General features: G+C 51.7%; 2 protein-coding genes across 6 annotated transcripts; one reads left to right on the forward strand and one right to left on the reverse strand.

Moving 5' to 3' along the window:
- The first annotated feature begins 8 nt into the window (after window positions 1–8).
- Window positions 9–10,483, forward strand: BTBD18 (BTB domain containing 18). 3 transcript variants are annotated; one of them, XM_059722433.1, is made up of 5 exons: window positions 9–142; window positions 437–557; window positions 4,050–4,220; window positions 6,486–8,666; window positions 9,576–10,483. In XM_059722433.1, the coding sequence occupies exons 3-4, from the start codon at window positions 4,091–4,093 to the stop codon at window positions 8,642–8,644; spliced, it is 2,289 nt and encodes a 762-aa protein (XP_059578416.1). In that variant the 5' UTR covers window positions 9–142; window positions 437–557; window positions 4,050–4,090; the 3' UTR covers window positions 8,645–8,666; window positions 9,576–10,483. The 3 variants fall into 3 exon arrangements, with proteins under 3 accessions (XP_059578416.1, XP_019341353.1, XP_019341351.1); XM_019485808.2 differs by having other exon boundaries at window positions 6,486–10,483; XM_019485806.2 differs by having other exon boundaries at window positions 9–114; window positions 6,486–10,483.
- Window positions 10,484–10,679: 196 nt separating this feature from the next.
- On the reverse strand, window positions 10,680–13,917 carry SELENOH (selenoprotein H). Of its 3 annotated transcripts, none has more exons than XM_019485812.2 (5): window positions 13,810–13,917; window positions 12,884–13,042; window positions 12,422–12,567; window positions 11,976–12,104; window positions 10,680–10,902 (listed from the first exon to the last, which is right to left on the reverse strand). In XM_019485812.2, the coding sequence occupies exons 1-4, from the start codon at window positions 13,857–13,859 to the stop codon at window positions 12,004–12,006; spliced, it is 456 nt and encodes a 151-aa protein (XP_019341357.2). In that variant the 5' UTR covers window positions 13,860–13,917; the 3' UTR covers window positions 10,680–10,902; window positions 11,976–12,003. The 3 variants fall into 3 exon arrangements, with proteins under 3 accessions (XP_019341357.2, XP_019341358.1, XP_006260412.2); XM_019485813.2 differs by lacking the exon at window positions 13,810–13,917 and adding an exon at window positions 13,660–13,733; XM_006260350.4 differs by lacking the exon at window positions 13,810–13,917 and adding an exon at window positions 13,421–13,562.
- Window positions 13,918–13,922: the final 5 nt, after the last annotated feature.

Consider the following 13,922-nt stretch of genomic DNA (forward strand, 5'->3'; position numbering starts at 1 on the left):
GCAGCGCTCGGGCGCCTGCACGGGCGCGGACCGCGTGTGGTGGCGGGTCTCGCGCGCTGTGGCGGGTGCTGCAGGGCGGGGGCACAGCAGAGTCTTTGGGTCTGCTTACAGTGGGTGGGAAATGGAGTCCCCTCCCCGCCGGGTTTGTGTTGGGGAAGATGAACCCCCCCCGCGGGGCTCTGGGAAGTGGGCCCCATTTGGGGCAGGGTGTGAGTGGGGAATGGAGCTCCTTTTATGGGAGGTTGTGGTAGGATGAAGGGGAGGGGGAGCAGGGATCTTTCTGTAATAATGGGGTCTGCTGGCTTGGCAATGGGTGTGGGGTATTGCCCCTCTCTGAGCAGTTCTCTGGGAGGTGGGGGGAGCCCATGCCCAAAAGAAGGTCGCAGTCCCTTAGCTTCTTACATTGGAGTGAGGTGTCTTCTCTTTGTCTTGGCAGCACCCAGCCCCTCTCTACCTCCATAGCACCATACTCCGGTGCTTTTCCAGGGGCCTTGTGCTTGGCAGCCTTCGGCTTGTGTTGAGCATCCCTCTGCGCGCCCCATAAACTGAAATAACAGGTATGCCACAACCTGCTTCTCCCTCACTCCCTGCCCCCTTCCTCCACACATACACATATACTCTTCTGTGGCTTTGGGTTCCAGATGAGGTTTATAGGCTACCTGTCCCCACAAAGCAATGATTGGTGATAATGATGAGCCAACTGCTAATTACATTTTTGTATACATTCAAGGTTTTCCTGATTCCTAATTGACTAGCTATCAGGAAGATATCAGGAAGAAATTCTTTACGGTGAGGGTTGCCAAAATATGGAATCGGCTTCCAAGGGAGGTGGTGCTTTCCCCCACCTTGGAGGTGTTAAAGAAAATATTAGGCACCTGGCTGTGGTTATGTAGCCCCAGCGCTCTTTCCTGCCTAGGGCAGGGGGTCAGACTTGATTATACAAGGTCCCTTCTGACCCTAAAAATATATGAAATCTAGCTGCATGCATAAAGCCACGAGGGGAAGGCTGATACAGTGCTTAGGGCACTAGTCTGGGTTTTGGGAGACCCATGTTCTGGTGCCACAGACTTTCTGTGTGAGCTTGCCACAATTTCCCAGCTATACGGTAACTGCCCCACCTTAGAGGTGCTATGAGGAGAAATATGTTCAGATACTGTGATGAAAGAGGTCCGTGTAAGTTCATAAGGCCTTGTATGTATGCAAAAACATTGTCTGGTATACCATGAAGCATTTAAACTGATAAAGTTATACTAGTCTAACATACTCTGACTTGACCTACCCTAAAAAGTTTTGTAGCATAGTTAAATTGGTTTGCTGGGAGGACTGGGGGGGAGGGAACCTTATAAATCCTTTTGGATTGAATAGCTTATGTAAGGGTTGCTCAGCCTGCAGGCCAGGTCTCCCTTGCAGAGCCATGTAATTTGGCACGTGGGTCCAAAAATTTGGTGGTGGGGGTATTAACACTCCCTACTGCTTCCCCATGGCCAAATTTCCAAGACGCATGTGGCTGGATCAGCCCCATGCAGAGGGACAGCCCCATTCCCACATGGTTGGATCAAGCTGAAGCCTGATGCAGCCACATGGTGCTCAACATGGTGCAGCCACGTGGTGCTCAGCTGCCCAATGCAGCTGTCTGGGGTGTGGCTAGCTGCATTGGCCCTGGTTGGGCTGTTTCCACGTGGCTGAACTGGGCTCCAACTGGGCTGACACTGCATGAAGTATTGGGCCTACAGACCAGATCCAGCTGACAGTCTGACCTTGCATTGCTCATCCAGTCTGCATCCCAAAAACGGTCAGGCACCACTGGCTTATGTCATTCAGGGAGCTGGTTTAACTATCAGCAAAGAACTCCCTTTGTGGGTACAAGCTGTATTTCCACTTAAGGTTTTTTTCTGGCATAGCTGTAATAGCAAACCCTTGTTAGTGTGGACTGGATCTGAAGCCCCGTCTGCGCACCAATTTTGTTCGAGGATAACTGTCAGTTATGGGTGTGGATGCATGGTATGAGCCTGGGGCAAGAATTTACTGCGAATCATCTGTTCTATAATAACTGACCATGGGCATCCTGTACCTTACAGTAAATGAATAATAAATAACCTGCAGTACCCTCATTCTTTTTTTTCTTGGAGGGCTAAGCTCTTGAGTTATCTTTCATTTATTATAAGTAAACTGTATGCGGGTGGGTAAATTCCCTTTTATTCCAAGATATTTTTTTCATGTATCCATATCCTCATGCTTGTACTGGGATACACATGCCATATTATATATCAATACAATTTATTGCCTTCTCATATAGTATTGAGGGCCTTTTTGCAGATGTATCACAAATTAGCCCCAAATCCTCCCCAGCTGCCACTCTGATCCCCTTCCCTTGCCTGATGTGTTGATTTGCTTTCTGCTTCCTGCCCTATCTGCCACTTTGCTGCCTGTCCCCTTTCTGATCTGCTGTGTGTCAAACACTGACTGTCTGTGTTACTTGTGGCATGTGCCACAGGTTGGCCACCCTTGTCATACAGGAATAGCAATCCTGGTATAAGCACACCAATGTCAGCATAACTGCCTGTAAGGGGATTTGACTACACCAGTAGAATTAAGGCAGTACAACTTACATGTATGTAGGCAAAAGCCTTGCTCTGATGTAAAAGTAGTCTGCTTTTGGTTGGTATATGTTGCTTGGGACGTGCTATAAGGTAAAACAGATCCACCAGCCAAACGACGACTTCACAACTTGCTTCTACACCAGAATAAGTTAGGGCCGACAAAACAGATTTCTGATGCATGGGTATACTATATCAGGTAGGGAATGAGGTGAGGTTGGGACTTAAGACTGATGGCTGTGCAGCAAAAACACCTACAGCTGATCCAATTAAGGCCAGCAACTCTGTGCTTTTGTTGGTATTGGTTGGGTCCACAGCAGGAGCACTTGCTGGTATTTTGTTCCAGTGTAGCTAGCTGTACAAGAAAGGTTTGCAGGCACAGAAGCTCAGAGTCCATGAGAGGTGTTGGAGCTGTGTTGGTATAGCTGACAGGGCATTTCCCAGGTGGAAAAGTCCTAGATAACATAGACAAACCATTCTATCGGTGCTCAGCCTTTTGTCCCCATAGGCCAAATGAATGTTGCAGGGCTCGTCTTCAAACCAGATCAGATCCCACATCCCAGAATCGGGCCTACGCACCTGGATCTGGACTGCACCGTCCCCATTTGGCCCTGCATGCCAGGATGAGGGTCTAGACTGTATGCTGCCCCCACCAGGCCCCATGTGCCAGGATTAGGGCTTGGGTCCCTGTGCTGCCCCCACCCAGCCTCACAGATGGGAATTGGGCTCCAGGGCCCTGTGACACCTCTGCTCAGTGCCTTGTGCTGGGATCAGGACCCCAGAACTCATGCTACTCCTAGTGGGCCCCACATACCAGGATCAGGGCCCTGCACTGCTTCTGCCTGGCTCCACGTGCTGGCATCAAGCTTTGTGCACCAGATCTAACACACATGGCTGCAGCCCATGGGGCTCCCCACATACCCGTGGGGAGCCCCATGGGTCGGGTGGTGAGATGGCAGGGGCTGGACCTGGCCTGTGGCCAGGGGTTGAACACCCATTCTCTAAAACATCTGCTTCCTACAATTGGGTGAGAGGCTCTGTCACAGTCTGTGAGCAGTCTAGTCCCCAGCCCTCTAAACTAGCCTGGTTAGAGCCCCTAACTAGCAGTGACAGGCAGCATGCAGAACTATCTGGGGAAGGAAAACTACATCGCCATTCATTATAATGTTTCTTCCAGAGGCCCTGTACTCCGTGTCCCCTACTGGCTAAAATTATCCATAATGTTGTCTCAGAGGAAAGAGCGTGTGCATATACAATAGCTGAACGTACTTACGAATGACTTGATTTTCACTGTACCAGGGGTGCAGCAGGTCGGGATTGGGGGATGAGTGGTGCCTAGGCAGAAGCTGGCATAGACTAGAAGCAGCAAGATAGCTCTGTCAGTTACATCTATCAAGTGGTGCTGTCCTAAAGAAAGCAGACCACATTCCCAAATCTGCCTTCTTTTTGCAGGAGGGGTTGGCATCCGGCTCTGAAGGGAAGGGGGCACGGACATGTGCTCTCCTGCAGCTGCTGGCTCCAAGATCCTATACCGGAACTCCCGTTTCCTCCGCATGGCTTTCCTGCAGCTCCATCGCCAGCAGAGGGCAGATGTGTTCTGCGACGTCATCCTGCAGGCAGAAGGTAATCAGCATTGACCCAGGTGGGCTTAAACAAGGGTGGTAGGCTAGTACCGAGGTCCACGGTTGCAGTGTCCGCAGTGGTGGTCATGTGAGTCGATAGACCTTTCCATAGGATTTTAGCTGCACGTTTTTACTAATGGGGTTTTGTTTTGTTTTAATGTGTGGGCACCACTAAGCATGTGTTGTACTGCTGTGCTGTCTGTGGGGGCCTGCATCATTGGGAATGGTGATACTGATGTGGGCTTGCCAGTCAGTTGGCTCTGATTGTTCAGGGATTGTAATTAGAAAAGTGGAAGTGGCTCCACAGAGGTTCCACAAGTAGCAGCTCCCCTATGTGGTGCTGGGTTACTGTCTGTTAGCAGGCAACTGGAAATTAGCTGTGCATCCTCTTTGCTTGGAACATTGTGACCCCTCTTCATGTGAGTTTTGTCCAACTCAAGCATTTTTTTGTCTTTGAAACTTTCTGACTCATTAATCCAGCTGATCTTGGATGGTTCCTGATTTGTTCTGCATGAGGATGATTCCCATTTGTATTTTGCAAGTGGTTTTTTGCTCTGCTGAAACTTAATGGTGGTGGTGGAAGATTGGAAGCAAGGGCTTCCTATTCAGCTGTAAGCAGGTTCCCCACTGCTTTGTAAAGTTTTAATTATTTTGATTTTAAAGCTGGCTGTCTAATGCCAAAAGTAAATGCTGAGAAATGTGGGGTGGAGTACCCTTTGTAGAACGCAGCGCCTTGTGGAATTATTTCAGTAGCAAACTTGTGCAGAGGACTCATACAGAAGGTGAGTCAACATGTGGCTCAAGTTACCAATGGTGAAGTGGGCACATGTTTGAGGAACATTTCTCTAGCTTGTTCATACTGTATGTTATTCATCTGTGGGTATAAAGAGAGCTTTTAAGTCTTGCAGGCCAGCTGGTTTACACAAATATTGTCTGTCAGTCTTGCACTGATGTAAACATTTGCTTCCATGTGCCAGATCATCTTCCTTGCGCTCTTTCTTGGAAGGGGAAATGTAAATGCAATCTGGACATTTCCTCTGTTAAGGCAGTCTTGAATGCTTAAAAATCTAGGAGTTTTGCACCTTCCCCTGCACTTTTCCTCTCTCTCCACCCAGCCCTATCTTCACTGGGAGTAGTCTGTACTGCGGCAGGGGAATTTTGGCCCAAGCACCAGCTTCCTTGCTGCTGCCTTCCTTGACTAAAGAGCCAAACAGGGATGCAGCCAAAATGACTGCCTCCACAGCCTTCTGAGCTAGTGCTTGCCTAAGTCTGGTATAAGCAGTGCTGCTTAGGGGTGGGAATGTTCAAGGCTGGGTCAGGGCTGCACTAAGGGAAATGTATATGTACCTCAGGAAAATCCCTACTCATCAGGGTTCTGGGACCTGCTCTATAGCTGGTTTGTGCCCAAAGTCCCCTTACCTTTGTAGTCTCTTCAGTAGCTAATGGTGGCTGTCTGCATAGCCCACCTGTGTAAGCACTGTGGGGTGTAGTCTAATCAATCAGGGACTGAGACACAGGAGACAGGGACAAAAATATGTTATTTTTTGCTTGTTTAAAAATGGGAACAAACAGCTTTTTTTTTATTGAGGGTGGTTTGTCAATGAGCTTTACTTGACTGATAATACAGTTGAAAATATGCATGTGTCTGTTAGAGGAGTGGGAAAGATTGTAGATGTCTTTCCTTTGGAGAGATCTTCTAAGACAGTTGAGTTAGGGCTGCTTAAAGAACCGTAACTGAGTACTGCCAACTCTTCTGATCTTACTGTAACTCCTGTGATATTTGTTGCTTTTTCTTAAAGCCCCAGCTGCTGGAGTCAGGAGATTTCAAGAAACTCTCAGATTTCACTTAAAATCCAAAGGGAGCTTCAAGCTCTTCTTGGGTGGAGGAAACTTTAGAAGCCTGAAGTGAGACTGTTCTGACTATTCAGAAACCAACAGGAGCAAAAAAAAATGTCCTGCTAAATGCACGGTTATATAGATAGAGGGGTTCTCACCCATGACTTTTATACTTTTGGGTTTGGCAATAGTGATGACATGTAGCATACCCAAGGTGTGGGTTGGATGCAGTGTGATTTTCAAGGATGCCAGAATTAAGATAAATTGGGTTTCTGTTTATTCCCACCCTCCCTAGGCAGCCTAGAGGGGCTGTTGCCACCCCCAGTGAAAGTACTCAATGACAAGAGGAGTTGAAGGAGAGCAGTAATGGCTAATTTAGTGGTAGAGTTGGACTAATGCATGGTACTGATTGTCGCTCCTTTGTTTGCAGGCGAGGCCATCCCAGCTCATTGCTGCATCCTATCGGCCTGCAGCCCCTTCTTCACAGAGCGCCTGGAGCGCGAAATGCCGCCCAAGGGCCGCAAGGTAGTGCTGGAGCTCCGGGGACTGAAGATTGGGACTTTGAGGAAGCTGGTGGATTTTTTGTACACATCAGAGATGGAGGTGTCTCGGGAAGAGGCACAGGATGTCCTGGCTGCTGCCCGGCAGCTCCAAGTGTCAGAATTGGAGTCACTGAAGCTGGAGGGTGGGAAGCTTGTGAAGCAAGCCCTGGGCCGGCGCTTGAACCGGGAGTGCCTACAGTCGCCCAGCTCAGCTCCCATCTCTGCCAGGGTCATGTTGCAGGCCTGCAAGCCATGCCCTGCCCCAACTCCCACTGCCCCCCGGACTCCCAGCCCCATGGTGGCTGGCAAGCAGGACATTATAGCAAAGCCCTCAAGCAACAGTGAAGTGCCTGCCAGCCCAAGGGAACGTGTACAGCAAGGGGCAGCCACAGCAGCAGCCCCTAGCAAGGGGGCTCAGTTGGGGATGCAGGACAGCTCTGTTACTTCTGCACTGCCCACAGAGACTGAAGATACAAGACCCCAGAGCTGCTTAGCCAGGAGCCTTTGTGGGGGGAGGGTGTTGAGGAAAGGGGAAGGGTCACAGGGCAAGAAGAGCTCTAAGCAGGTGGAGCAGAACTCATCCGGGGGAGGGAACCTCACAGAGGGCTCACCCTTGCCAAGGAAAATAAAGCTCAGCCGCCTGAAACTGCCGCCTCCTGCCAGCATTGGTACCACAGAGGCACCCAGCGCCAAGAGCCTCACTAAGGCCCCCACATCCATCAAGCGCCTTTGGCGGCAGAAGAAGCCAAGGGGGGATGAGACAGGTCAACCAGACCAGGCCAGCCTCTTATGTGGGAGCCAAAGCTCCCCTGCACCTCTGAAAGCCAGTATCAAGAAGCGCAGTCCAAGCACATCAGCCTCCAGTTCAGACACAGCTTCTGAGGGGCATGTCCGGCGTGTGAAGTTGAGGAAGGCTGTCAATGGTAGCTGCTGGGAAGTGGTACAGGAGCCAGCTGCCCAGGGAGCCCCCAAGACCACAGGAGAGATGGATGCAGAACCTGCTACAGAGGACGTGTCCTTTGTGGCATCCTCCTCAGCCTCTGAATCACACAACTTAAGTTGCTTGGAGCTGCAAGGGACATGCTCAGCTGGCTCTGCAGCGCAGCTGCCAGGAAGGCTAGAGACCGCACCCTTCCCTGAGGAGGCTTCAGTGGAACAGGCATTAGGAGAGATGTCCATGGGTGAGCAAGCAGTCTGTGGAAACCCCTGTGAGCTGGAAGGAACTGTATTAGACCAGCTGAGTGAGGGTGATGAATTTGGGAACTTGGCTCCCTTAGGGGATCTGGAGCAGATGCTGGACTCGATGCTGGCAGGCAACAGCAGTACCACGGAAGGTCCATGCCTTGCTAAGCTGGGAGAGGTGGACGATGGGCAGCCTTCTGCAGGCCCATCATGCCAGTTAGATGCAGCTTTAGTGGATGCTGATGTAGCAGCAGGAAGGGAATGGCAACCCCTGGACATGCAGCTTTGGCCAGAATGGAATGAGGCAAGTGAAGTACTCATGCCAGGAGGGGAGCAGGGTAGGGGTAGCCCCTTTCTCAGCTCTGCAGCTGGAGATGCTGTGGGATACCCTGTGTGTGGCCAGCTTGTCCCACCCTTCCCTGCAGATCCTAATGAAGCTCTGCCAAGTAGCTACTGCCCCAGCCCCATGTCTGCTGGACTTTCCAGTCCCCACAATCTTCAATGCCATTCACCATTGGTTGGGAGGAAGGAAACCCGGTCAGACTTGGGGTCCCCTGTTCCAGTGGAAGATGGTGGGGGGGACAGATGGGAGCCCTGCACCACCTGGTCAGTCTATGCAGAAACTGCTGGGATGGAGACTATACCTGATGTTCAGGTGCCACTGGTGCTACAGCAAAGCAACCTGAAAGAGCATAGCCACTGGGACTCCCACCTGACACCACCCTCAGACAGCCCAGAAGGAGATAAGGTGGATGAAATAATTGATGTGACAGGGGTCGAAGAAGGACCAACTCCCATCAGTGTCCTGTGTGTCAAACCTGATCCTTCTTCAGAGTCGGATGATGAGGTGGATGTTTTGAACTAGCAGTGGAAGGGCCTGATTTCTGGTGAGGGGACCCTCTGCTGATGCCTGAGATGCTGTTGCCCCAGCTAATACTTAACCATTGGAGGGTGCTGTTAAATAAATGAGTAAATCCAGGTGTTTAGAGGCTGGGAATCTGCAGGCCCTGGTTGCTGAAGGACGTCCCTTGGTGCTAAAAGACTCCTGGAGGGAGGGGAGGGGGAAACAAGCCTCCAGATGGCATGATGGGTAGATCCAGTAGTGAGGCAAGGCCAAGATGCAGTGTCTGCTTTTGCAGCTGGGATTTGGCTTGAACCAGAAACACCCTGCAGTTCCCTGGGGGTGGTGCAACTGGGCTGAGAATGGTGTGGCCACAGCGTGACCTACTTTACCATCTTCGAAGTTAATAGAGCTCTAATGGCTGCTGCATTTAAAGGAAACTTGCCATGGCATTGGGATAGAGAGGAATGGTGGGGTGGAAACTGCCCTACCCTGCTTGGTCTTAAGCAGTTCCTTTTTGAAGAGCTTGCTATGGCAGCAACCTAGACAGGTGCACAGGTTATAAGTTTTTTGGGGGTTTTTTTGTTATGAGACCCATTGAGCTAACTTACGTGCAAGATAGAGCTGCTTGTGTGCTGAGAAGAGAAAGAATAGCCTCCAGGGGGACTTAAAGGGCATGGAAACATCAAAGGAAGGGAAAAGGGTCAGGAAGTTTGCCTTCTTGAGTGTTGTAATTTTTTTCAAAGGAGCTGATATAAATTTTCAGTATTGAGGACATCCAGCAACATCCTCCCAGTGCTTCTGCCTGGCACTGGGTAGTCCTGGCCTTGCTGAAGTTTATCTTCCATTGTGCATTTGACTCATCTCCATTCATGTCTCAACTCTCTTAACTGTCTGCACCTCTGTTGCAGGGGCCCTTGTCCAGTCTGTCCCTAATGCTCTTATCCTGTTTCAGGCCTACACTGCTGTGACTGTTGGCTTGTGAAGAAATGTCTGCATTAGCTAGTTTAACAAGCATGGGCTCCAAATCTTGTCTGAGACTTCTAGAATGAACCAAGAGGGCTTTTTGCTTGCATATTGTGTGCATGTTTGTTGGTTCTTTGCATCTAGGCCAAAGATGGGAGCTTCAGCCAAAATGTGGAATTCCTCAACTTTCTGCCCGAGAGGAGCCCTCAAACCTTTTCAGCCCTCTGAGAGAAACCAAAAAGCAACATCTGCAGATGCTTTTAAACATGATAGGACATTCAAGCAATGTGTTTGTAAAGCTGGGCCATGATTATGATTCAAGTCCCCTATTTCCTGTTCATGAATCCTACCCCTGCCCCCCACTTCAGGCTCTGCCACTTTGTAGGCAGCTGAGATTAGTTTCTGTGAGCTACAATCATTGCAGGGTGGACATACCAAGTCTTAAAAGTAAACTCATTTCAAACAGACACCTCAATGACAAATTTGCAGAGCAATAGTACTAGCAACAGTCCTTCATTCAACTCCCTATTCCTGTGTACCTGCCCCAGCACTTGAGGTAAGCAGCAGGTTGTTCATTTACTCAACTGGCAGTCCCTTATCTTTTCCTTCCCTGTTCTCCACCCCTCACAGGACAGAGTGCTGTCTGAACTGCTAGCTTTGTCCTCTTATGTAATCTGGACCCTTTTCTCTGAACTGCAATCTACTGCAATTCTTGATTTCTCGTAACAAAAGTGAAATCACCTGGGTGTGTCCTGATGTTCCCTTTGCCTTTCTTAGTGGAGGGCTTTGTCACTTTGCTCCAGGAATTCCCCGTGACAATAGAGAACAGGTAACAGCAAGAAGCTGGAATAAGTGTTATAGGTTGCAGTTTGAAATAAAGTGTTGGACTTGTTTGCACTGATGTGTTCACATCCTGTTCCTTGAGATGCAGCAGAGCAGGCAGTCAGCTCCCCCTAGTGGCAGGCTGTGCTGTATGAGATCAGAAGACACTTCCTGAGAGGGGAAAGGGTGTCTAGCAGTTATCCCTACTCCCTTCCCCCAAGGCAGGATGTTAGACACAGCTGACTTTCCCATGCCGAAATTAAGTTCTCACTGGCATTTCTATAAACTTTATTACAAAATTCTGAACTACAACAAATCGTCATTGCTGGTTTCTTGTAAGGAGGGAAACGGAGTGGCATGCTGTGGCCATTGGCTCCCTGTGCGTAGAGCTGCAGCATCAGAAATGTGACTGGGTCTGGCTTGTGCCCCCACTTCATCACACCTCTTCATAAATGCTCTGATTCTCACAAGGAGTAGACTGGTTCTCAGCCTGGCTGCAAGGGGAAGAGGAAAAGAGGGTGTTGATCCTGACAGAGGAACAAGGGGTGTTACATCTAACTACCCACCCTACATTTCCACCAAGAAGGCTGTCATGTTACTCAGGTCCACAGACTACTGTTAAGATGAGTGGTTAGGTCACTGGGCCAGGATGCAACAACAGTGACCTAAAACTACAGGAGTCATTAGTGGCATCAGGACAGTTATCCTCTCTGCATTTTGCTTCCCCACAGCACCCATCTGCACTGGAGGTGCTTAGTCACAAGGGGTTTTTTTTTGTTTGGGGTTGTTTTGAGTCCTGTAGATAGCAGGCCCTAACCTGAGGGCTGGAGAGAAGGAATATGCTGTGTACATTCAGGTTTCTGCTATGCAGCCAAGCTATCGATCCAGAACTCAATCACATTCTCCAGCTGCTGCTTTCCCTCCAACAGCATTTGGCAGGCAAGAGGAAACCCGTCCTCACAAAAAATAGTTAAGCCAGCCCTATCTTGGTACTACTTCCCCCACCCACCTTGGTGGTACTGGCTCTGTCTAGTCTGAGGCATCTGGCCTAGCTATGTGCCTGCAGCCTGCTGGACCATTCAGCCCATCACATCCCTTTAAACAAAGGTCTGCCTTATAGGCAAAACAGCAAAAGGGTGCATGGGAACCAGACCTGATGCCTGCTGAGACGGCTAATGGCTGTGACAAAGTATTACCATGCAGAACCAATGCAGCCAGGAGACTGCCAGTGGGACTTGATTCTCACACAGCCAACACTTGGAAACCAAACCCCAGTGACAGGGCCTTGCAGCAGAGCCAAGGGGAGACAGAATGGCCTTTGAGATCTTCCATTCTGGCAAGGAGGAAAGAGCCCTGCTTGGTTCAGTATTAGGAAGTCATGAATTTATCCATTAACAGAACAGATCTGCACCAGTCTGCAGGGTTCCCCCTCATAGTGGTTTTTAAATGCCACAGTAACTCTAAGGTAGGGGGGTTTCCTTACAGCTCTGCCCCTGACTGAGGAGGTGCAGTCCTTCCTTTTGCCCTAGACATGATCTCTGTGAAAACCCCACTAGGAACAACTCACCTCAGTCTCCTGTCCCATTGATTCTGCTTTATGCCAAGCTGCTCTTCAGTGCTTCAACCACCTTCTCCGGCTCAGGAAATTTGAGCTTGCGAGGCGGCCCCTTCTTAATGCCACTCCATAACTCCACCACTAAAATGCGCAAAGCAAAAAAGGCTTGGGGTTACAGAGGGTACTGCTCACTGGGTTGTACTGCAATAGCCCATGGCTGGTCTTAGTGTTCACAGCACTGCAGACCCTGGAGGAGGAGCAGGGATGGTCCTTGCCTCACTGAGCTCAGTCCAACAGGGGCCTACCTCCAAACTGCCCAGCCTGCCTCCACCCTCCTTCCCAGAGCACTGAAACCCTGGCAAAACACTGCTTCTAGGAAGCTCATCAAGTGTCCATCAAGGCACTGGCCCCACCTGAACAGGACCTTTACCCCACCTCCCCATGAAGGCGGCACTTACTGCTTCCATCCTCCTTCACCAGGGACACCTCGAAGCTATTCCTACGTGGTTTCTCAGGGTTGATTTCCACTGCCAGGTTGTCAACAGCATGGCGCAGCGCCTCGCTCAGAGCACTGGCATTGCGCCCATACACTCGTCAGCTTTGACTGCAGGAAGAGAAGAGGGGGTTAACCCACGGGCAGAGAAGGATAGGGAGACAGCAGCAGTAGCAAGGAACACGTGTGAAGTGATGAGGGCCGACAGGCTTGGGATCCTGCTGTAACCAGCCACCCTCAGGCTGTACCTTCCATCCAGCGTGTCCCAGGCACCACAGTCTGGCTCGGCCCCCCCAAACCGCACCCTGCTCCAGGACACGCTTCTCTCCTTCTCCAATGAAGACAACCACTGCCACCCATCCCTCCTTAGGGGGCAGCTCTGGCGCCTGCCATAAGGACTGAGCAGCACCCAGCCGCAGGGACTCACCAGTGCTCAATGACCACACGGGGCCCAGCCCCCGCGCTGCCTGCACCCCGCTGCTTCTTTGGCAACTTATCGAGGTTGTCCTTGGCCTGCGAAGCCCCCGATTTCTCAGCCTTTGCCACGGGGGCCTCTGCCTTCCTCTTCTGCCCCTTGGGAGCCATCCTGCCCAGGAGAGCAAGTGGGGCAGGTTCTCAGCCGCCCGCGGGGACCGATCTCGCGCTCGCCGAGGTCCCAGAAGGCTGCTCGGGCGCGGACCGGGCCGGAGGGGACCCGGGGGCAGAGCCCGCGCACCCCCACCCAGAGCGCAGGGATTTCAAGGGACAGAGGGAACCAGCCGGACAGGGATAACCCCGGGCACGAGACAAGGACAGTGACAGAGCCCGCCCGGGCCAGGGGCCGGGGAGGAACGCTCCGGTCTGATCCGGCCGCCTGCGCGAGATGCGGCGGCGCCTCCTGCCTGAGCACGGCCCCGCCGCGTCTCGTCCCCTGGGCAGGGCCCGGGCCCAAGGCCGCCGCAGCTGCCGCGCAGCACGAACCCACCTGCCACCGCCGCCCGCGCCGCCACTTCGGGAGGCACGTGGCGCCAGCACGGGAGGGGGCGGGGCAACGCTCTGGGTTCAACCATTTCCCAAAGAAGTGGGGAGCGAAGACAGTGGGAACGCAGAAGACGGGAAAAACCTTCCATCAAGCCTGGCCCTGGCCCACCCCCGCTGCAAGTCAAAAACGCACTGCGCCCCCACCCCCCGTTTTGTGGAATGGTTCCGGCCCCAAGTGATTACCTAACATTTCGAACGAGGCTTCTCTGGAGCTAATTGGCACCCGAGCTAGGCAGGGGGCGTGGCCTCTTCTCCAAGGGAAGCGATAGGGCCTCGGGCTGTGGTGTCCCCCACCCCCTCCGCCTCCCCACTGCTCAGGGGCCGCAGCAGTACCCGCGAGAAGCCAGGCCTTCCCCCAGGCCCTGCCCGTAGGAGGCGCGCATTCCACTCTGGTCCCAGCACCCAGCTGAAACGGCCAGTGCCTCCGGTCGCCCCTTCTCCTCTGC

The sequence above is a fragment of the Alligator mississippiensis genome, chromosome 2 (genome assembly GCF_030867095.1).
Source record: "Alligator mississippiensis isolate rAllMis1 chromosome 2, rAllMis1, whole genome shotgun sequence".
Taxonomy (NCBI): Eukaryota; Metazoa; Chordata; order Crocodylia; family Alligatoridae; genus Alligator; species Alligator mississippiensis.